We start from the raw sequence: 24099 nt of genomic DNA, 5'->3' as shown, positions 1-24099 counted from the left end.
TCTATGTTTATACACTGAAATTCCTACTGTAGTTTATGAATAATCATTTACTTTTCCTATTTTTCTAAGCTTTAATGTAGTTAATTTTCCTAATTTGGGCTCATAAAATTTCATGCAATTAGTTAGTATGACATGGTATTTCAAACTCAGATATATTATTGGATTGTTAGCTTACATTAAACACATAAAAATAAAACCAATTTTTGTTGAGAGAGACAACCATTTTTGTTTTTAAGTTCTAAATGGAGACTATAATTGTTTTTTTTTTTAAAATAGATAATCTTTTTATCATTCCTAATTCACGCAACTAGTATCCACGTTAGTGAATCTATATAGATTTTATCTGCGTCAAATTTCATTAAAATATGAGATAGATATCACGACATTCATGTTAATAAATGTCACATATTTATTTTAATATTAATATTCATTATTTATATATACTTTCAACTTACTTACCTTTATTTTTTATATTCAAAATTTATATTTATATTTTATTATTATTATTTTTATAAAATATATATTTTTTTAAAAAAATAAAAGTTCATAATATATAAATGTTATAACATTTAAATATCATAATATCACCCTAAACACCGGCTGCGTTAAGGGAGCTAGAGTGGGGGTGGACGAAGAGAAGATGGAAGAGAGGGCCGAGATCCAACCTCGACGACTCGTCGTTGATCAACACAGACAACACCAACTGCTTCGATTCCTACTCCCACTTCAGTACCACTCATTCTCTCCTACCTCAATTTTAATTCATGTATTAGCTTCTTGCCTTAAATATTAAGGTCAAATGCTGAAAAAAGAATTGTGCCCCCGTCAATTTATTCCTAGGTCAACACAGAGAAGGTCAATCACAGATGATTACAAGTCATTAGTGTAGATGTCACCCGTATATACATGAATTTTATAACTTTTAACGAATCTATCATATATATTTAAAATGAACTAATCTTATTGTAACCTCGACGTTGTATGAAAAGATGGACTTAAAATTTGATAATTACTAAATCATGTATCACAGTTTCCCAAATTTACCAAAGGGTGTGTCTCATTCTCAAAATACTCTTGCAATTCTCTGAGGGACTCCACAACCTTAGAAGATCATTTGAATAAGTATTTTAAAATACTTACATCAAAAGAGTTATTTATAAATCAAAATGATTTTTTTAAACTCTTCTCCATTAGTACATTCATATTTACATTTTAGCCTCTCTTTTTTTTTTAACTCTTCTGGGTGTTTTCTTTTTGTCTAAATTGAAAATTTTAAATTTATTTTTTGTGATAATTTAAGCATGGACAAGTTAACTACGGGAACTGACTCTTTATCTTGTCTTTCTATTTGCAGGTATTCATGAAGTAAGTTATTAATTTCTGATTCATGAGCTACTATTGGTTGCCATCTTGTGTATGTGGTGGTGTAATGTTTCTTTTTAGTGTAATTCTTAATATTATTGATATTTTTTTAAATTTAGCTTTTATTTATGCAGGCAAATAGTTTCTTTATTTATTTCTGATCCTTTCTGACTCTGGAGTTTTAAGTGTCATCCTTTGTCTTCTTATGTCCTTCCATGAACCAGGTTAGCTAATTCCTACTTGCACAACACTTAGAATACAATGTTTTGTTTGGAACACGTAACAATAAAAAGTGATTCCCAATTAGTTGTGGTCAACATTTGGAGGACACGCTCCTATGTTAAATCTGATGGGCAGGTGGAATGCTCTCAAATGGCTGACATGGCAAAAGAAATAGTTGGAACAAATGTACGGATATTTTGTATGGTGATGGTGACCAGTGATTATCTAAATTTGCTGATTGTACTCCTATGCATCTTACTTTTTTTGTCATATTTTATCTATATAGTTATAACTGTGCTAAAAGGGAAAGTTGAGGAGATTGAACATCCAGTAAATGTAAAATGAGGAAATTTAATATGATCAGTTGAAGGCTCCCAATACACAATTATAAAAAAGTAATAAAAAAAGAGTTTTTTTTTTAACTAATGTACATCAGATGTATCATCAATCTCTGAATCCCAATACACAATCATAAAAAAAGAATAAAAAAAGAGTATTTTTTTTAACTAATACACATCAGATGCATCATCAGAGATCAAATTCATCGCCCAACAAAATTTGATCCAGGTCTTCGCTGCCAAAAGCATCACTCCCTTGTCCAAGCTGCACCCAAGGAGACAGGAAGTCACTCCATTCGTTTTCTTCATCAAGCTGAACCAACGGGGCAAGAAGCTGCTGGGTGCAGAACGCCAGATTTTCATCACACGAAGAAGGAGACAGCTGCATCCAAGGAGAGAGGAAGTTGCTGCCTTCATTTTCTTCCTCGAGCTGAACCAACGAGGCAAGAAGCTGGGCGCAGAACGCCTGGTCCTCATCACAAGAAGAAGGAGACGGTTCAATAAACATTGGCAGCTGCCAATTACACACCCTCTTCGCCGGTGGCTGTTCAGTGCATTCAGAAAACAGAGCGGCCTCATCCGGCTGCGATCTCTTGGGCGGCGGCTGTGCAGTGCATTCAGGAAACAGAGCCGACGGAAAGTTAGCGGCCTCGTACGATCTCTTGGGCGGCGTCTGTGTAGTGCATTCAGGAGACAGAGCGGACTCATGCGGTCGCGTCGTCGGAATGTCAGCGGCCGATCGCTTCTTCATCTTGCCCGCCCGGTTCTTGATATGGCAGAGTACTTGGGTCTGGAAGACGCCGGCGACGGCGAGAAGTTCGTATTCGTGCATGATCCAACCTGAATTTTTACTCTTGCCGTCGTTGAAAGATAGGTTGCTCTTGCAACCCACGGCGATCTCCCGTCCTTCGGCATCTAGCGTGGTCACAGATTCTTCTTTCTTGCTGTACAGGGTCCAAGTCCCTGTTCCAGCCCTTCGATCCACCCTCGTTCCGACAGCGTTCTTGCGCTTTCTCTTGGCGAAAAAGTAGCCTTCTTGGTCGCCATTCCTCAAAAGATTCCACGGTTCGGTGCCGTAGACGTCGGCTTCGACAACCGCCGTGGACGGCACCGGCTTTCCAGCTACTTTATTAGCCAGATAGTCGACAATGAGCTCTTTATCGGTGGGGAGGAAACGGTAGCCGATCGGAATCGCCGTCGCCGTTCCGCCCGTCGTCGTCGCCATTCCGAATTTCCGATCGTTGTGTCGTGGTCTGGTCCGAGTGCCGCTTTCAGTGTAATAAATATGGTTCGGGTCCGGACCCGGGCCGGGCCGGGCCGGGCCGGGTTAAGTATCCGTTGACCCGGTCGAAGGACCAAACCCTATAAGCAAACTCGAGATCGCAGCGGAGGATCAGTTCGGCCGCTGCGAGAAGGCGGCGCAGGTCGAATACCAGGAGGTGGGGGCGAAGCTATCCCACTTGCTTTCGAAATTGAACCCTGCCGCCGAGGAGTCTCTCTCTCTCTCTCTTTCTCTCTCTCTCTCTTCACTTCCATGGGACGGCAAAAAGGCGGCGGCACCAAAGCTGAAGCTGACGGCCAGAAGAGTCATGGCCTCGCCCTGGGCACCGCCTGCGTCGAGGGAGACAGAATGGGGGTGGACGGCGAGGAGATGGAGGAGAAGGCCGAGAGATCCAATCTCGACGACTCGCCGTTGATCGGCGCGGACAACACCAGCGCCGACTACTACTTCGTTCCTATCCCCATTTAGGTACCGCTCATTCTCTCCTATTAGCTCAATGCTGAAAAAAAAAGAGTTTTTTTCCCTTATTTTTTTTATTATGGGTCAATTGCTATTTTTTTATATACTTTAAAACTTTTACGAATCTATCACATATGTTTAAAAATAACTAAACCTACTGTATAACCTCGACGTTGTATCAAAAGATCATTTGAATTATTACTGGGGGAGCTAGAACAAATACCTTATAGTTTTTTTTTGTCTAATTGGAAATTTTTAATTTTATTTCTGTGATAATTTAAGCATCGACAAGTTAACTACTATTTTGTCTTTCTATTTGCAGGTATCCATGAAGTTAGTTATTCATTTCTGATTCATGAGCTACTACATGTTGCCATCATGTATGTGATGTTGTAATGTTTCTATTTAGTGAAATTCTTTATATTTTTGATTTTTTGAAATTTAACTTATATTTAAGTAGGCATACAGTTTCTTTGTTTGTTTCTGATCCTTTGTGTTTAGCAATCACTTGGAGATAAAATAAAAGAGAGACAGTAATATTGGTCAATATTATCTACTTTCTCTTGTTATGATCCTCTGCATTTTTTTTCCTCATTTTTTTTTCTAACAATGAAGGGAGCCTTGGCGCAATAGTAAAGTTGTTGCTTTGTGACCAAAAGGTCATGGGTTCAAATCCTAAAAACAACCTCTTGCTTTTTGCAAGTAAGGCCGTATACAATGGATCCTTCCTCGGGACCCCGCATAGCCGGAGCTTCATGCACCGGGCTGTCATTTTTTTTTTTCTAACAATAGACATCAACCTCTGGTTATAGGGATTTGCTAGTGGCTGCTGAATATTATTTGATTGGTTTGGAGATCATAACGATCATATCATGCATAGAAGGGTTATTACAAGCTAATAATAGACCTTATTAGACATGACAAACAGTCAAGGGATGCGGCACATTTGAGAAACATAAGATTTAATGTATAGGATAGAGCCTCAATAAGTTTTGATCTACCTGTGTCTTTTCCTGATTTGCCAAATATTTTAGTGAGCTTCTATTTTGTATAACTTGTCTCCTATGCTAAGTAGGTTACTCAGAAGCGCTTGAATGGTTTTTTTTATTGTTTATGCAAATTTAAGCATTATTGTTGACAAAAAAAAGTTCTGTTATTTCTTTGGGATATTTATTAGTCTAAACTAAATGTTGTAAGGGATGCATCTGTTTGACCTGAGCTTCTTGGTCTACGCCATAGAAGCATACTTAGTCCACTGTTATAAGCTTAAATTTCTGGGCATCATTGTTGATAGTAGGATTTTCATCTCTTTTGATTGTCTGTTGTTATTTACTTTTGCTTTCTTTTATTCTCTTTTAAAATCATTTATCTTTGTTTTTTTTTGATGCATTGGATTCCCTTAACTTTCTTTGTCTGGTAGGCAATGTTAAAGGTTGTTGTTAGGACAAAAACATATCAGAATGTTATTTATCAGAATACATTTCTATTCAAGGACAAGGTTGTCCTCGATGTGGGTGCGGGAACAGGAATTTTGTCTCTGTTTTGTGCTAAAGCAGGGGCAAAACACATATATGCATTGCCATTTTCTGAATTACCTACTCTGCAATGAATTAAATGCATAAATAGTTGGAAATCATATCATATCTGTGAAATGAGCTATCGAGCAATGGGAAAATGACAGTTACTCCCTAACTAGTTCTAGATATATAGAACTGTTCTCTGAGCATCTTGAAAGGGTTTTTTTCCCCTACTAGCTTATAATTTTCTTTCCTGTTTTGTGCGAATTTCTGGTCCATGTGACTAGATCAAACGTGTATACACAGAGTAATTACAAGTATATGCTTTCTGGCTGTGGAGTTTTAAGTGCCCTTTTTGTTTTTGTGTCCTTCCATGAACCAAGTTAGCTAGTTCCTACTTGCATAGCACTTTAGAATACAATGTTTTGTTGGAATACAAAACAACAGAAAGTGATTCGTTCATGTACTTATTAGTTGTTCTTATTTTTTATTATTCCCCTGATTTGATTGGTGTTATTGTGTTAAATCTGATGTGCAGGGGGAATGTTTTCAAATGGCTGACATGGCAAAAGAAATAGTTAGAACAAATGGATATTCTGACGGTGACCAGTGATTATCTATATTTGATGATTGCACTCCTAAGTTCCATCTTACTTATTCATCATATTTTATCTATAGTTATAACTGTGCTAAAAGGGAAAGTTGAAGACATTGAGCTTCCAGTGGCTCATGTAGATGTTATCATGTCTGAATGGATGGGCTATTTCCTGTTGTTTGAGAACATGCTAAACACAGTTCTTTATGCACACGATAAATGGCTTGTAAGTGATATTCCAGTCTGTTTCTTTTTCCAAACATCAAATTTGCATTCTTTTTTCATTGCCATGATAGTACCTACTTAGTTCTTTATATGGTGCTTGGTTATGTTTACTATTCAGTATAATTGCTCTTAAATCTGATTAAAAATTTGAAGGTCAATAGTCTGTATAGGCTAAACATAATGACAGTATCAAATCTTCATCTTAATCTTCAATTTATTTTGGGGGTAATTGTTTTTTGAAAAATTTGTTAAAGCAGGTATGCTTCTTTGTGTGCACAACTAGCATAATAATCCCATTTCATGTCCACTAATGATTCACCAAAATTCATGTGCAACTTGTAAAAGGAAAAATATAATGATCATTGAAACACATGTCACATCACTGTCTCAAAGTGCCAATTGGTATCAGTTGGCATGACTGAAACTTATTAGTTCAACAATTGACTATTATTTATATTGTTAGGCATCGGTAAATGCCACAAAACCAACCTTGCCGACATAGTTTTACTGGCATCAATTGAGATAGGCTTGTGGATAGTATCCAAAATTGACTGAGATAGGAATATTCTCAACAACAGCAAAGAGGACCAATTAAACCATGGCAAGGGAAACTCAAATGAATTTATATCGTGTATTTGTGCCGGTTTCATTCTACTCTTGCCAATCTTATTCAACTGCTCATGGGTCATTTAGAGATATTTATGGACATGTAGGGAAATTAGGTTCGATATTGGATTTCCTAGTAGCATTAAGTAATCTGGATTTGGAAAATTATGGACTAACCTTATTAGAATGTTGTAAGAATCAGCACTCTTATCTGTCGCACAACATTCATTGTGGTATTAGGAAAAATCAAATTATTAGCCAAGATGCTTGCTATACTTTTATAATGTTTTGCTTTCAAAATTTAATTTAGTTGACTCTCTAATTTTTATAGGTTTATACTTGGAGATGTAAACAAAGTAACTAACAGATTAAAACTCACAAGTTGATCTTGGGCTGAACTTTAGGATTGAATGACTTGATAATATAAAGAACACATACAAAATATCTCCCCAAAACTGTTTGTTTGCAAAATTTATAATGAATCTTTTCAATAAAAAACCAACATGTAACATGAGTTAAGGTTGCCCTGCTCTAGAATATTAAGTTAAATTAAAAAAAACACTTAATGAAAAATTCACAATAAGTCTAACAGTAGATTGTTTGTAAAATTACAGAAACAATAAAATGTATTCTCTTTTTTTCATTTCTTAAACAGAAGAACCACAAATAATTATGTCACAGAATAGATACTCAAATATCTCAATTGAATATTCATTAATACTTGAAAGGAACAACCCGATATAATACTTCTTTACTAAATAGTAACCATTATTAGCTAATAAGAATCACAGCTTATAGCTCTTACCATAACACAACGTCTCATAAAATTCAAGGTACATTAAAATGCAAAAATTATGAACTAAATATATAAGACAATGCGATAATCTCAAGATCCACATTGAACCTTGCCCTTACTCTCTATACATCAATCATAAAAGCACATCTCTTAATTGAACTAACCCTTCTCTCTATTTGACTTGAGAATTAACCCTTATCCTTACATGGCCAAAACTTCATTCAATCACCAAAATTGAATCAAACCTCCATCCAATGAAAATCAAAACCCACCTAATAATAAAGCCCAGCAAATAGTCAAGATTCAAGGGATGCATTTATATATTAACTCAAATATTGATAATTGAATTCAAAACATAACACATAGCTCACAATAAGTCTCTGAATAATCAAATAATAAATAAAAACAAGTCTAGGGCACAAAAGTGATGCATGTATTTTTAGTTTGGTAGCTTAACATGCATTAGGCCAAAAAATAGTATTCTTTTGAAGATTTGAAGACAGTTTTTTGAACCAAGAACCATCTTTTGTGCCAATATTGATTTTTTTATTCAACTCAGCTCAATAGTTTTGAATGCTTAGGGTGGTGGTGAGATTATATAATATCATCAGTATCTTATAAAAGATTAAAAATCATAATATCTGTAAGATAATATATACTTAGTTTGTAAAGACAATTTAGATGGTTTGACCATATTAAGTCATGCCATGTTAGGTTAAAAATTGAAAAACAAAATATATAAAATATTATTAGATTGAGTAATTTATGAAATAAAAACTAAGATAGGATAGACTGAGGATTGGCCAATGTTAGGTAGGGTACTTGTTATATGGACTAAATATGATATGTTTTATATATATTGAACTACCACAATGTAATATCTTACGCCAACCATTAAAGCAGATATTATTTGGTAAAGCTTATGAATTGCAAGAGATAAATGACATGTATTATGAATTTTAATGAGAAAATCATTATAAGAGCGCCTTTGTTATACAAATGTTTGTTTAGGATCAATATTCCTCATCCAATAATTTGAAAAGAAGATGTACAATCTTTGGTAATTTTGTAATCTAGAACCACCAGAGCTGGGAAGTAGGGTAGAGGTGAAGAGAGGGAAAACTGGACAAGAGAGAAGAGAGGATAAATCCAAAGTAGAATAACCCCTTATGATCGAAATAGAATACCGAGTATGGTACAAAAGATGCCTTTTGTAGACATTCCCATTAATTCCAGGAAACTCTCCACTGAACCCACTAAACAAAGGCGCTATTCGATTGCACTGATTACTGAAATATCCATACAAATTAATTGGTGACATAACTGGAACTAGCCATTGATTTGCCAAAGGAGGAAAACACCAAGACTTTGCTTGTCATCAGGAACCATTGGCAGTGAAGAAGGAAAAACAGAGTTTTGCCCAACTTTTGAAACTCCAACTTGTGTACTCATTTTTGATCCATCCTCATATGCAGGGACCACTGGGACTCCATCAATGTCATCCTCTATTGGCTGCTCCAAATTATGTTTTGCCTTATGAAGATCATCTCGTCCCCTTATTTCCACTGGCTGTGAATTAGCATTGCACTGAGGTAGTTTGATATTATTTGGAGTTTTTACTGAGGGTTTGTTTAAGTAAGTATTCCCTTCAAGAAGTAACTGAGGTGATGCAGCTATCAACTTCTGAACCTGTTTCAGTAGAATGTTATGGACAGCGCAAGAAGATAGAGAGCCAATGAACATAATTAGCTGAGCTGAGCTGTTGAAACTAACCTCTATCAATCTGTGAAGCTCAAACACTTGACGAAGTAAACAATGATTTCATATTTATGAATGTGGGCTAATGTGAAGTCGGAATGTTTGTAATCCATGCTTGTACCTGTTCACATCAATTTTCTCGCAAGCTTAACAAGGCATTTAATCTATTTTGTACATGCCCAAGATCAAAGGTTACACACTGGAAACAAACTGTTCTTTATCTTGATGAAGTTGTAACGATTTGCGAGGATGAAGTAATTGAAGGGAGACTAACTGTAGAGCCCAATAAGAAGAATCCATGGGACAATCAATTATTCGTTAATAATATGACTCCAACTCTAATGCTCTGGCAAAAAGAGAATGAACTAATGCTCACTCGTGTGCAAGAATATTTCATCCTCCAGTGCCTTTCAAATCGAGAATGCAAGTAAATATCTCATCTCAAATATTATGGTCAAAAGTTCTTGGAAGAGACTTCTTGTTGTATATGGACTCAAATTTTTGTTCTCTTTCATTATTATTGCTCACCATGAAGAGCTTATTTGTGTGATCGATCGAGATTGTTAGGTTTGAGTTTCCAAATGACCTTGCTAGCCCAGTCACATTGCAATTGACATTGATTGACACAGTGGAAGAAAATGGAGTTTGTTACAGATCAATCACTCTTCAAGGAATGTTAAAGGAAAATAACAACTCAATCGAGAATGTTGATGACAAACCAAACCAAACTAGCAATCATTCCATCCTCCACAACTTTACTTTTCCACACTAAAACAACACAACATCTGAATGTGAAACTAGACAAGAATTATCTTGCAAGTGGACGAGATTGTCCTGGTGTGTCTCCTCCAATTTCAAATGAACTGATCTGGCTTGTGTTAATATCTTCACTGTGTTTGAACTTACTATTTAGGCGACCAAATTCGAGTTCCAAGCTATCCTTCAGCTCAAGTATAACCTTAGTCATTGTTGGTCTCCTGCTTCCTGATGCTTGAGTGCACTGTTCTGCCAGCTCTTCGACCTTCCAAGCAGAATTGGCATCGAATTGTCCTCCAAATCTTGGATCCATAATGGCATCTATAGGCGCATTGACAAGCGTTGAAGTCACTCGTTGCATTATATGAGGCTTTCTTGAGCTGGGTACAAGAGGAATTTGACCCGTTAAAAGTTCAAAAAGAAGCACCCCGAAACTAAATACATCGCTCTTGACAGTGAGCTGCAAAGTGTTATGGTACCTAAACAGAGGATAGCAAGGAAATCAAATGAGCACTTTTTCATGCTATCATAATTCATGAGCCAAAAAACATCTCTATAAACTTCAATGGAGTATGGAAGGTGTACAGTAAGCAATTTGCATCTTATAGAGAAGCTATGATAGGAAATGAAAACTAATCAAGATAAGCAAGAGGTTTTACTAAGCCAAGCAAGTGTAGATTGGAAAGATGGTTCACTCAAAGACAATGTGGTGAATGACATCAGTATGCTTTGGGTGAAGCAGATATTATTAGAAGCTTATTTTAGATTGGACAAAGAAGTATGCAAACGTGGAAATCATGACTATGTGCAGTATTGTTCTTCTGAATAAATATTATATATTACATTGATATTGTTTCACAAGCAACACACAACTATGGAATTCAAACTCACTACAAAATTTGGCACAAACTAGCCAGGACCAAGCTTAGAACACTGGTGACTATAATTGGGTTACCAATATCATGCATATGGGAATGTTGACGTTGTGAAGCCTTACAAGACAATTATTAGTAAAATAATTCTAGAAAAGTAATGACGCAAAAAATTTATGGATGTAAGTAGATAATCAATTATCTTTTCTGATAATTTTGATCAAATAATTAATCTATTCACAAGAATTACATGAAAAATAAGGTGAAATAAATGGTTATGGATACTATTCTGAAATTTGAATAGCTAACTGCCAAAAATGGTATAATAGTAATTAAAATAATGAAAGACAGTCTTGAATAGATCTCCAGTACCAATAGACATCATTCAGGACATAATGTTGTAAGATATGTTAACTAATCACTTACCCCAAAAGTATTGTTAACACTTCTGCTTCATGTGTGAGTTGACTTGATTGACTCAAAGCTAACATATGAATTGATTAAATTCCTTTTTTGTACACTCCCCTTTCATGTGTGGGTGGAATACTTGATTTAGATTTTTCTTAGAGATTTGGACCCATCAACATTTTTTCTGATACCATGTTAAATTGATTAGCTAACTACTTATCCTAAAGCTCAAATTATCAAACAAAGGATCAATTTTTAAATTTATATTGTAAACCATTATGACATCTATTTTTATATTTTTACTTTGTTGGAAGGAACATACTTTGTATTAAAATAGTTTGTTCTTTTTGACTCTTGGTTTACCAACCTTAATGGATTTTATGTTTTACCATGCACTGACAATTCAACAAAATTAAACAAGATTTGAAAACATACTCAGGATCAACATATCCAGGTGTTCCGACCACATTTGTAGACACATTAGTCTCATCATCACCTCTGTAAGCCTTGGACAATCCAAAGTCTGCTATCTTTGCCTCTAGATCTGGTCCCAAGAGAATGTTAGATGACTTTATATCTCTATGAATTATTGGTGGGTGACACTTATGATGCAGATACTCTAGCCCTGGATCATGTTGAACAGAGAGTTAGCTGTTGGATGAAAGCTATTGTGCTAAGTCAATGAGACATGCATAGTGCTTTCAGCCAAACCTTCTGCAGCTCCAATAGCAATTTCTAGTCGTTCACTCCAGGACAAGGTTCTACCAGCTTTACCTGTAATGGTCATTTGATGTAATAGAAATGCCTAAGCAACCATTCAGGCGAATCAATGAGAATAACTAGCATATGATCAATCTTATGTTTTACCGTACCTATCTAAGCCTAATCAAGTATAATATAGGTATAGTAGTTCGTCTATTGACTATGTAGATTCTAGTGTCTAAACAAGAAGAATGTAACAATGATTTTTGATGAGAGAATCAAATATGTGAAAACTTATGAAACAGTTTGCTATCTCTTCTAAAGGCTTATCCTATAGATACCCGAGGAAAGACCTTTATCAAATTTTTTAGATATGTTGGAAGTTTAAATATGAGAGCACAACCTAATGTCAAAGCTTAGTTAACAGCTAATAACCACTATGTCAGATGTTTCTCTTTTTTTTTTTCTTTATATAACAAAGAAAAGCAAGGAAACCAAAAAATTGATCTACATAATCTACTTGCAAGAATTATTTCATAACCTATCAAATTATCATGAAGGCTTCCCTGAGCCATATATTCATAAACAAGAGCTAGGCCTTCTCCATCAATGCAGTATCCAATCAATTCAACCAGGTTTTTATGATGAATTCTTGTCAAATTCTGAACCTGCAACACAACACACAAAATAGTATCCAACATGGTCTATGCAATGATGTGATATTAAATAAGAATACAGATAAAGGACCCGACATTTTAGATGCTATAGAAGTATAATTCTTAATTTGAGAGTTTTTTTTTTTTTTTTACAAATCTCATCTTTTGAGTTCATTCTAGAAAAAAAATGTTCTAATTATTTTCCTTTTTTTCTATATCTTCCCACATTTTTTTTAAAGAAAAGATTGTGTTAGGTGTTTTCATATAATTCTGATGCGTCAAACCATGAACTTTGTTCAAGTTGCAATATTAGTAATGCAGAAGAATCTTTCAGTCATGTTTATTGACAACATCTATAACTAAATACTAAAAGAACGTTTTTACTTTTGAATAATATGAACTATATGAATAGCCCCACATGTTTATTGAACTTTTTTTCTTTGAAGAATATGAACTATATGAACCTTTGTTCTTTTTATTCAAATATCATCTTTTTGGTTTATTTTAGAAAACAATATGTTCTAATTCCTTTTTTTCTTTATCTTACCAATTTTTTTAAAAAGAAAAGATTGTGTTAGGTGTTTTCATATAATTCTAATGAGTTAAACCATGGTGGCAGTTCAAGTTGCAATATTAGTAATACAAAAGAATCTTTCAGTCATGTTTATCGACAACATCTATAACAGAACACTAAATAACTTCTTTTTTTCTTTTGAAGAATATGAACTATATGTTGAGCCCCACATGGTCCTCCCTGGACAATTTTAAGCTCAAGGAAGCATGCGATCTTAATTACCAAGTACACTAGATGCATAAATTTCATCAGATCATCCATGCTCCAATACATCTTATCTTTGATATTTAAAGTTTTGGAAAGCTTAATTAGTTACCTCAGCACCAAATTGCTTTTCCCCTTGCGGCGATGATTGAGAATTCAACTTGACAGCTACTTGCTTTCCATTTTCCAAACAACCATGAAGCACAACTCCAAATCCCCCTTTCCCAATTTTCCTAGCAAAATTGTTAGTTATGTCAATCAACTGTGTGTATGAAAATCTCATTATATGAGGGTTTGCTGTCAGAGGATGAGGCTGTGGAGGATGAGGTGTATCATATAGACTATTTTTTTCCTCAAGATGTCTTTTGCCAGGATTAAGGACTGAACCTGTATTGCAAACCAAGAGATAATGGTTACACCATATGAAAGCCTATAGATCTTGGAAAGGAATTAAAATTGAAATTAAAGCATGTCACCCAGATTTACCTACCTGGATGCCGTTTCCAAATGCACCACCAAACAAATACCACAGCCATTATTAGCACAAAACACCCACCAATTACTGATATCACAATGACAATGGTCTTATTATTGGAGGAAGGAGGTGGGCTTGGAGGAGGAGCATTAGCATTATCAAATCTGACACCAAGCAATTTAAGCAGCAATGATCAGATTCAGAAACCAATTGAAGGAATACTCATTTATCAGCACTTAATATCATATGGTAGATAACAAACAAGAATACTAAGTGGTCCCCTTCTCACGTTTGTTTGATTTAAAGAGGGCTAGGCTATTTCTTCAAGCACGAATCTTACAGCCGATATGTGCACACATCTCAAAATCCCTAGGTGCTACCAAATATTTATCTAGGTGCCATCAAATGATAATCAAGGTGCCACTAAAATGTAAATAGTTTTGCATTCTAAATTGGTGGGACCTTCCAAGATAAATTCATTTTTTTTTTCATTTGGAATTAGTGGCACCTTGATAACTATTTGATGGCACTATGATGGCTATTTAGTGGCACGTAGAATCCTAGAAAATCATTTAGGGACATTTAGATAACTATTTAGTCGCACATAGGGGATATGCTCAAAATTTCAGCGTTCTAAATTGGTGGCACCTTGATAGCTATTTGGTAGTTCCTTGATAACTATTTGGTGGCACCATGGCACCTAAATAACCATTAAGTAGGATCTAGAGTTTTTTAAAGTTGCATTGAGATTTTGCATGAATATGCAAACAAATGTGAAGGGGGGGCTGCACAGAAGTCCTATTCATGGATAACCTATTAAGAAATATGATTGGATTATACATAAGGCTTTTAAAGCTTACAAAGAGTCAAGACACCCATTCTTGCAGCTACTTTTGCAAATCAGAAATTACATAGTTCTTGATCTGTTTAGGCATAAAATGCATTGTGAAATTGTGAATCATCCCCCATACAAAAGCAGTATTCCTTTTCTACTCAAAAAACTAGCATTGCTCATGTGTTGATATTTGTTCCACCAACATAGCATCCTTAAACAACTGAAAATTTTGGAGGCAAACTAGATTAAAAAAGGTTGATACTTTTCGAGGAAAAGATGGGTACAAAAAGTGTGGTTCCAGATACAAGGGCTCTTAATTTGTTGTCTTGCAATAGTTTGCTTTATGGCCTTTTATTTGGAGGGAAGGAGGGGGAGGGGGAGGGGGAGAGGTGAAAAAAATGAAGGAATAGGAAAGTGGAGGGCAGAGAGAGCAAGAAACAGGATTCGTCGATCTTGTTTACTCTGACTGAAAGAAGACAACAAATATGAAAAAAATTTAAAACAAAAATTGATTGGTCAATTGATTGTCAATGGTGGTCTCTGGACTGGTGGCAATCCAACTGGCCATGAGATTCCTGAATTGATGTTTGGACAACAATTTGGGACCTGTTGGAAACAGGCCTTGCCATCGTCTCTCATCTTGTTTCCCTGATTTGAGAAGAATGGACAAAGTGAAGGTTTGTAGTTTTCGATTCTTTCCCTACAAATAAACATAGTTAAAATATTTTCCTTGTCTCTTTCCTTCCTACCCTTCGCCCCTGTGCCCTTTCACCCAATTGCATAGGGCCTAAGCATTACATGTATTGGTATGAAAGAGGATTGGATCAATCTATACTCGTTATCAAGGCTATGACAATATTAAAGATACTATTAAGTTACAATTATATCAAGGCTATGACAATATTAAAGATACTATTTCTATGGTATAATAAACTGTCCTAATAGCTTGGTCACATTGGAAAAGTTATCTATATCAGAATGATTAAAAACATCAAATATACCTCTTCTTCCTCACCAAGTCATGTTTATACCAATTATTAGGGTGAACTATATGTATTTTATCAGTTAGCTTTATGCAAGGCATACCACTAACAAAATCCAAATCAACTAAAATCATATTTTATGACACCAACTAAAGTTTTCTTTGATCTCTCGCTACTCTTTACACCTCCACTTCTAACTATAGAGTTTATTTGCCACCTTTGAATATTTCCATACCATCTAAAAAAACTATATACCTCTATTTTATAGCAATTGGATGCATCTAACTGCTGTAAATTATCATCCTTTCTAGTATTTCATAGTTCATTCATCAATCTTTATACATATTACTAATTTACTACTAAATAACTCAATATCCCAATCCATAAAGTGCAATGAATTGCACTACAAACTTATTTTTTTTTCCTTTTAGCCTAAGAGACATGCCTCACACAAGACCCCTATAGCTTCTCTCCAAGAGGATAGTAAAGATAACCAGCAACTCTGATAAAGATTGTTTATAAATATATTTATCAACTACCATCAATAATCATGTTTTTCATGACTGATCAATTGGGTTATAACTTGTATATCTGACAGCATTCCTTGATCAAACCAACAAATTCAATCCAATTTTTGAACATTGTAAAGTTGTGAACTAATAAATTCAACTTCACAGCCATTCCAACAAGATAGTGAGAACCTAACTAAGTATTTATTACTCATATGCACTTGTGGATATGCCTTTGTAATGCAACTAAAAAAATGTAAAACAGATATGCTCTGACATCCAGAAAAGACTTATCTTGATTTGGGATTCAGCAGTTATGTACCATATAAATAACCTAAAATTTCCCAATAACAAAGAAATCAGGGTGTAGCATGAATTTCATGCTCCAAGCATCCCAATTCATTGTCAAACTATGAAAAGGAGAATGAAAAGATTTCATGGCTAGGTGGAGACTCTCTTTCAGCAATACTACGATTCTACTCATGAATAGACATGACCATACTGATTCTGAATATATATGCACATTACTATTTCTTTATGGAACTGGAAAAAATATAAATATGAGATACCAACAAGCACACATGTTGCTGAAATCGTCATAGTTAAGCTATCCATGTGCCATCTAACTCATGTCAACAAGTTAATTTCTGCGTCCTAATAGGTGCCTTGTATTAAGAGAGATAAAATTTGCTTTGTAGAATTGACTAAATCAGTTAATAGTAGGAAGAAAGATTTCTTAAGAGAACATTGATGTCAAGGTTTGACAGAAGGAATTATAGAAAACACTTACATAATCTGTAGCAGCCGATCATTCACTCTTCCACTAAGCGAAGGAGGTATTGTCTTATCAATGTTGGTTTGCATTAAATATCTAAGGGAAGAAAAAGCAAAGAAACTTAATATATCAAGAAGAGATATTGACATCTTGTGTCATTGATTCTGCTATTTGAAAATAGATAGTAAATAAACCATTGGTGTAAGACTTACAGAATTTTAAGCTGGGACAATTTTCCTAATGCATCAGGTATCATTCCAGTCAAGTTATTGTAAGATAGATCCCTGAAATTAACAACTAAATTAGAGTTCCAAGTCATCCCTTGAACAAAGAATCCAAGGTACATGAAAAGTTCACATCACTAACAATATTGACGCAGCGGATAACTATCGGTTCCGTTGATCCGCGTACAAATATCATAAGCGACTAGCGAAACTGTTGATTCACGCATGAATACCGGTAATGATTTTCTAAATCTGTTGATTTGTGCACGAATACCAGGAAATAGGCATCCAAAAACTACACGGAGCTTTGGGAAAAGAAGAACGGCATGACCGAATTACTATTAATTAAAAACTCCCCAAAAAAAATTAAACATGTGTTTAAATAGATTCAAACCCTAATTATGCAAAAGACTAAAATACCCTAAAAAATCTAACTCAGCAAAATAATAAAAATACTAAAATTATTTTTCTATTCCCGCATCATTCTCTCTCGGGTGGAGAAAATTCACCCTCGAATTGTTCATCATATGATCAACAGAAAAATCACCATAGAAAGGAATCAAATGCTTCACATTAAAAACATCACAAGTCTTCAAGTGACTAGGAAAACGCAACTGATACACAAGTGTCTAGGAAAACGCAACTGATATAGATTATCGTTGATCTTCTGCAATATCTTACACGGCCCAATTTTTCAATCTTTAAGCTTAAGCTTGTTATACTCGCCAACATCATGCTCAAGACTTATCACTGTCGGATTCTGCTGAAGTTCCCTCGGAGGACCTTCTTGGGAGAGGTACAAGTTTGAATAGCCCAAACCACTAAGATGTGATGGTGGTTGAGCCTGATGAAACCCACTATGCCGGTTCTGACCCTGATAGGTTGTAGAATGTGCTTGACGAAAGAGGTGACATTGTTCTTGAACCAGTGCCATGAATCCACTTGGTAAGTGGGCTCTCATTCTGTTGAAGCGTCAGGTAATAGCTCATTTCTTTGTACTGCTGATTAAGAGCTTCAATGAATCTGATTGATGTACAAGAAGCCATAGTCGTATGGTTAAGGTTGAAGCCTCCGGGAATGCTGGAGGAGCTTCTCAATCCTCCATAGGCAGAGGGTAAGGAAGAAGCCTGAGGTAAGCTGGTGACAGAAAAGCTGCCTTTGTATTGTGGTTGTGAGTTACTCTATGCCAGCATTGTATACAACTGAAGATTGATTGAAAAAGCTGTTTGGAGAGAGCATTTGTTGCACTAAATTTGACAAGCGTGGAATATTTTGCATTTGTGAATTTCCTTGTAGATAGGTGTAAGTTGCAGCATTTGGCTGTGAAGAGGTTGGCAACCCATAACCGGAAACAGATGAAAATTCATTCTGAAGCCCGTGTGTAACATCCAGTGGATGATTCCTCACCACTTCCGATTCTGAAATTGAAGTCATATAAAGATTCTCTGAAGCAGTTTTAGATATAGAGAGGCTACATTCTTAGTGAGAGTTGACTCATGCGGCCCATTGTCATAGTACTCAAGATTTCCTGCATTTGGCTCATCGATTTTAGAAGCATCGTCTATAGCTGGGGTCACTTCCAAGTTCTAGCTAGTGGGTTTGATGGAAAAGATCCAGAAAATGCACCAGAACCAAAACCACCAAAGCTCAGATGGGATCAATGATCAATCTGCATTAGTAACCCTCAGATGGTCACGGATAATTACTGCAGGGCTAGCCTCGGTAGTTTTTGTGTTGGCCTCCTCATGTATACTCAATTGTATCAAGGTTGCAGCAGTTGGAGAAATTCCTGCTCCATCCTCAGCTTCATGATCATATTCAAGATCTTCAGATTGGTAAGCATCTATTCCCTTGAATGTGAACCATCTATGGAAGTTTCGGCATCCACCTTCCTCTCTGCTACAGAGTTGAATGTTATTAGTTGAGGTTTATCATTAGGTCTTTCATCCGGGTCTTGGAAGTTTTGCAAACAAGAGTCTATATGCAAGTCAGAACCAGTATTGGCCACACAAAGGGCTCCTAATGATGGGTTAGCATAAGCTGTTGAAGTGCCAGTTATCTCTGTAGAAATTGACACAGTATCTGTAGGTTGCTCATCATGTATGGACCATCCATCATTATAAATATGCTGATCTCCAGCAGCTCCAAGGCCATGATTAATATCTTCAAGATGGGTGGATTCCTGAAAAGAGTCTAATCTCCCTTTCGTTTCTGATGGCACAATTGAAACTGGGATTTGTTTTGCATTTTGAGGTGGTCCATTTAACATTGCTGCATTTTGTGATAAGTACAACTTTTCACTTGCAATAACAGGCATGCTTGGATGTTTCCCTTGAGGTCTGCCCATCTTGACAATATCAACCATGGAAACATGTCCTGGCTTCCCCGACCAATTGTTTTGGAAGCATGATGAAGATTGCACGGGTGTGGGAGTTATATCGACAAAGTTTGTTGCATGCATCGTATTTCCCATGGAAGCAGACATGCTTTGAACTGTTGGTCTTTTTGGTAGGAATGCCGGGTAGTGTTGAAGATTCCATAACTGACAAAAGGAGCAACACTACTACCATTTTCTTTTTCGTTTATTGGTTTACCTTTACCAGCCCCGTAATCAATGAAACTAGAATGGAAAGAAGTACTACGACTCCCATGGTCACTACCACCTTTAGATCCACGGCCTGAATTGTTGTTCAACATTCGAAACCTGGATTCTAGTGGTTCTTTGATCTCCTTTTTCTTGTCACACTTGCACTTGACCTCATAAGCGTCCTTCACTTCTGAGTTTGTTCGGTGATTGTTTTTGCATTGGATCCAATTTCCTCTATCCAATCTTTTCAATATTGCTTCCATCCTCGACAACATGCTTCCACGAGATCAACTCAACTTTGATACCAAACTGACGCAGTGAATAACTATTGGTTTCGTTGATTCGTGCATAAATACTGGAAGCGACTGCTGAAACCGTTGATTCGTGTACAAATACAGGTAGTGATTTTCTAAACCTATGGATTCATGCATGAATATCAAAAATAGGCATCCAAAAACTACACGGAGCTTTGGAAAAGAAGAATGGTGTGGCCAAATTACTATCAATCAAAAACTCCTAAAAACAATTAAACATGGGTTTATATAGACTCAAATCCTAACTATGCAAAAGACTAAAATACCCTCAAAAATCTAACTCAGCAAAATAATAAAAATACTAAAATTATTTTTTTGTTCCCCCATCAAATATCATATCAGTACTCTACATATAATTAATCAAATCGAAGTAGACTGCATAGACACATGTAGCTCTCACGCAAGTGGTGGTCTAATTATAGATCACGAACAAAAAGGGTTGATGATAAGCAATATGGTCAAGAATGGCAATCTAGAATGACCAAATGGAAATGCATACTATATACCATTGATGAAATGATTGTATGCGTACAATTATGAACATTAAAGAATGATGATATGATATTCTCATTATTCTGTAAGATAATTTATGTAAGATGGACATAAAACATTAGTGGAAAATTTCATAAGAGAAGATAACAATAAATAGGAGCTTGTACTTTGAGAAAGTAATTGTGGAGTACTAGTTACAAAAATGAACTTTTATTGTAAAAAATATAAAAATTTTAGTAGACCAAAATACAAAATTTACAAGTATTCCAGAAAACTCAAAGTTGCATGCAGAAGACACCAACCGATCCTACTGTAACCACAGTGTTTTCTATGTTAGCTCCAATTGTGAAAAAAAGAATAATAGGATAATAGGATAAAACATTATCGGTAGATAGAATTATCTGTAAGTTTGGGGTTTCCAGTGTCTGCACAAGATATGCATTTTAAGTACTTAGTACTCAGAACCAAGAGAATTATATAAGTATCCTTCAATAACAAACACAGAAAGGAAAGGACTTCAAGGATTACTTTCATAGTCAAGTTGCAAGTATATAAATATATACTAAAGGTACTTATCATAAAGCATCAACACTCACAGATAATTGATTGCTGAAAGTTCACTGAAGGAAGGGGATATTTCACCAGTCAGATCACTAGAAGACAGATTTCTGCAAACAATCAAATTCATCTTGTAAATTTAAATATTTGAGTATTTTAGAACAGTCATCATTTTAATAATCTATTTTTTCTTCAGTGCATAACTCACACAGCTGTGATTCTTGGGGGCCCTGAAATATAGCTACAATCCAAACCAGCCCATCTATATTCTACTGGTGAACAGGGATCACCTGTCCATTGCTTCTTCACTTTGTATTGAGCCTTGATGGTGTTAATGGCATCAACTAGTTATCAATAGCCAATAAACAAAGAAATCAATTAGCATATTGCACTAACTATTGTTTGTGAAGAAGAACCATGCAAATGAAAAAGAGAAACAAAGCAAGCATGACCACAACCTAATTAAGAAAGTAACAAAATAAATCTGAAAAGAAATTGTTGGTTTTTGTCTGAATAGCAAAATCTTACACAGAAAACCAAAGAGCATAAGATGCTGTAAATCTAATAGCAGACTATTGACTTCAGGCAGTTTTATGCCATCAACATATCCTATCATACAAGCAAATAATTAACAGGGTTGGCAGAAAATTATGCTCTAGTGGACAATTTTCTTAGTTTCAAACTCATCTGCAGTTAGAGAAATGAATGAAGTTACCAAGGAACCAGATGGGTCATACATAAAAGAAATGATCACGTAGTAAGTAACACCTACTTACAAAATGAAACAACATAAAAAAAGAGAGCAATGATTTAGTAAAAGTTTTGTAGAGCATCTGCAAAAATTATTACAGCTGATGAATTATGTTGAAATATGAAAAACTAAAAATTTTAGTTTTCATTCTGCCTTTAAAAGCTAACCCAGGTGTAGTGCTAAATATGCAAGAGTTCACATTGCAGGGTCTGACTGTAACATATCGGCAAAGACTGCTACATCTCTATGAGAACTCAAGTGTAGTGTTAAACAAGCAAGAGTTCTCACACCATAAGTTAAATAAAAAAAAAGGCAACCCGGTGCATGAAGATCCCGCCATATGGGGTCCCGGGGAAGGATCCATTGTACGAAGCCTTACCTTACTTTTTTTTGCAAGAGACTATTTTCAGGATTCGAACCCGTGACATTTTGGTCCCAAAGCAACAACTTTACCGTTGCGCCAAGGCTCCCCTTCACACAATAAGTTAGATAAGAATAAATATTATAGAAAAACTAATAGTCTAAGATTTGGAACATGAAATATAGAAACCTTGTAAATCAATGAAGGTAGTAAATGCAATGATTAGGAGAAGAATTAGTATTTTGTATGTACAAGAGACAAAATGAATAGGCGAGAAGGCAAAGATGATAAAGAACTCGAGTTTAAGTTATGTTGAAAGAGTAAAATAAGAAATGGAGTGGATATTGTTGTCGATAGTTCGTTAAATGATGAAGTTGTAGGAGTAGTTAGAAAATGGGATAGAATTATAACTCTTAAATAATAGTGGCGAAAGAAACTATGAACATAATTAGCATATATGCACGCAAGTAGGATTAGATGAAACTACCAAATCAAGATTTTGGGACGACCTAGATGAAATATTACAAAACATTCCGCCAAATGAAATGATTTTAATAAGAGGTGATCTAAATGGATATTTCGGAGTAAAAAATAAGGAATATGAGAGGGTACATGGGGGTTATGGGTTTGGAACTAGAAATGAAGAAGAAACACTATATTGGATTTTACGATAGTATATGACCTTATATTAGCTAATGCGTTTTTTAAGAAAAGAGAAGAATACTTGGTCACGTTCAAAAGTGAGAATAATAAATCGCAAATTGACTCTCTTATGGTTAGGAAGAGTGATAGAAAGATTTATAAAGATTGCAAAGTCATCACTGGAGAAAGCTTAACTACTCAACATAGGTTAGTAGTATTGGATATACGCCTCAAGCATAGTATCAATAGAAAGAAAATACATATGACTCCTAAAATTAAGTAGTGGAAGTTAAAGGATGGGAAGCAAAATATATTTAAGGAGAAGGTAGGAGTACAAGTATTAGGTGAAATATATGGTAACTCTAATACAATATGGGATAAGATGATATCAAAGTTAAAAATCTAAGAGTGTACTTGGTGAGTCAAAGGAACATGCACCACTAAATAAGGAATGTTGGTGGTGGAATGAGAAAGTAAAGGAAAAATAAAAAGCTTATAAGGAATTTTATATATTTGTAAGAACGAGAAAAACTTAAGAAATATACAATAGCCAAGAAAGAGGCCAAAAAAGTAGTGAATGAAGCAAAGAATAAACCTTTTAAACGATTATATCAAAATTAGATACCAAAGAAGGGGAAAGAGAATTTATATAATAGCTAAAATGAGAGAAAGGAAGATAAGAGATCTTATCCAAATAAAATATATTAAAGATAAATGCCATAGGATACTAGTAAATGATGGAGAAATAAAAGAGCGGTGGAAGAGGTATTTTTATCAAGTTTTTAATGAAGGCTTAGTTTATCAACTTAACTTAGGTAATTTAAATAGGTTAAATGAGTATAGAAATTTAAATTTTTATTGTAGAATTCAAACTTCAGAAGTAAAACGCGTTTTAAATAGGATGCACAATGGAAAAACCATTGAACTAGATGATATTCTAATAGAGGTATGGAAGTGCCTAGGGAAACAAGATATTGAATGACTTACAAAATTATTTAACATGATATTGAAAATAAAAAAAAATATCTGATCAATAGAGGGTAAACACTCTAGTTCCCTTATATAAGAACAAGGAAGACATACAAAATTACGTAAACTATAGGGGTATTAAAGTAATGAGCCATACCATGAAACTTTGGGAAAGAGTAATAGGAAAAAAATTAAGTAAACAATGGTGACTGAAAATCAATTTGGGTTTATGCCTAGAAGGTAAACAATAGAAGCTATACATATTTAGACAAAAATTGAGAGCAAAAACAAA

At 35.1% G+C, this 24099-nt stretch overlaps 3 protein-coding genes and 1 long non-coding RNA gene across 6 annotated transcripts; 1 reads left to right on the top strand and 3 right to left on the bottom strand.

Annotated features, from left to right (window-relative positions):
* Window positions 1-2112: 2112 nt before the first annotated feature.
* On the bottom strand, window positions 2113-3163 carry LOC121987966 (NAC transcription factor 32-like). Its single transcript, XM_042541667.1, has one exon. It carries the CDS (start codon window positions 3145-3147, stop codon window positions 2113-2115), a length of 1035 nt encoding a protein of 344 aa, XP_042397601.1. The 5' UTR covers window positions 3148-3163.
* A 160-nt stretch (window positions 3164-3323) lies between these two features.
* Window positions 3324-9370, top strand: LOC121983846. Of its 3 annotated transcripts, none has more exons than XR_006112723.1 (5): window positions 3324-3672; window positions 3986-4043; window positions 5719-5782; window positions 5859-6001; window positions 8878-9370. It is a non-coding gene; the product is annotated as an uncharacterized LOC121983846 (long non-coding RNA). The 3 variants fall into 3 exon arrangements; XR_006112724.1 differs by having other exon boundaries at window positions 5719-5789; XR_006112722.1 differs by having other exon boundaries at window positions 5719-6001.
* Window positions 9371-9841: 471 nt separating this feature from the next.
* On the bottom strand, window positions 9842-12223 carry LOC121983845 (receptor-like protein kinase At3g21340). The gene is made up of 3 exons (XM_042536497.1): window positions 11908-12223; window positions 11632-11821; window positions 9842-10395 (listed from the first exon to the last, which is right to left on the bottom strand). Exons 1-3 carry the CDS (start codon window positions 11981-11983, stop codon window positions 9969-9971), a joined length of 693 nt encoding a protein of 230 aa, XP_042392431.1. The 5' UTR covers window positions 11984-12223; the 3' UTR covers window positions 9842-9968.
* Window positions 12119-21700, bottom strand: LOC121987965 (probable LRR receptor-like serine/threonine-protein kinase At1g05700). The gene is made up of 10 exons (XM_042541666.1): window positions 21613-21700; window positions 21293-21428; window positions 21123-21194; window positions 17122-17193; window positions 16925-17005; window positions 13823-13971; window positions 13445-13719; window positions 12419-12566; window positions 12240-12301; window positions 12119-12136 (listed from the first exon to the last, which is right to left on the bottom strand). Exons 1-10 carry the CDS (start codon window positions 21698-21700, stop codon window positions 12119-12121), a joined length of 1101 nt encoding a protein of 366 aa, XP_042397600.1.
* Window positions 21701-24099: the final 2399 nt, after the last annotated feature.

This window comes from Zingiber officinale, chromosome 5B (assembly GCF_018446385.1).
Source record: "Zingiber officinale cultivar Zhangliang chromosome 5B, Zo_v1.1, whole genome shotgun sequence".
NCBI lineage: Eukaryota > Viridiplantae > Streptophyta > Magnoliopsida > Zingiberales > Zingiberaceae > Zingiber > Zingiber officinale.
This window is presented reverse-complemented; position numbering and strand designations above follow the sequence as displayed.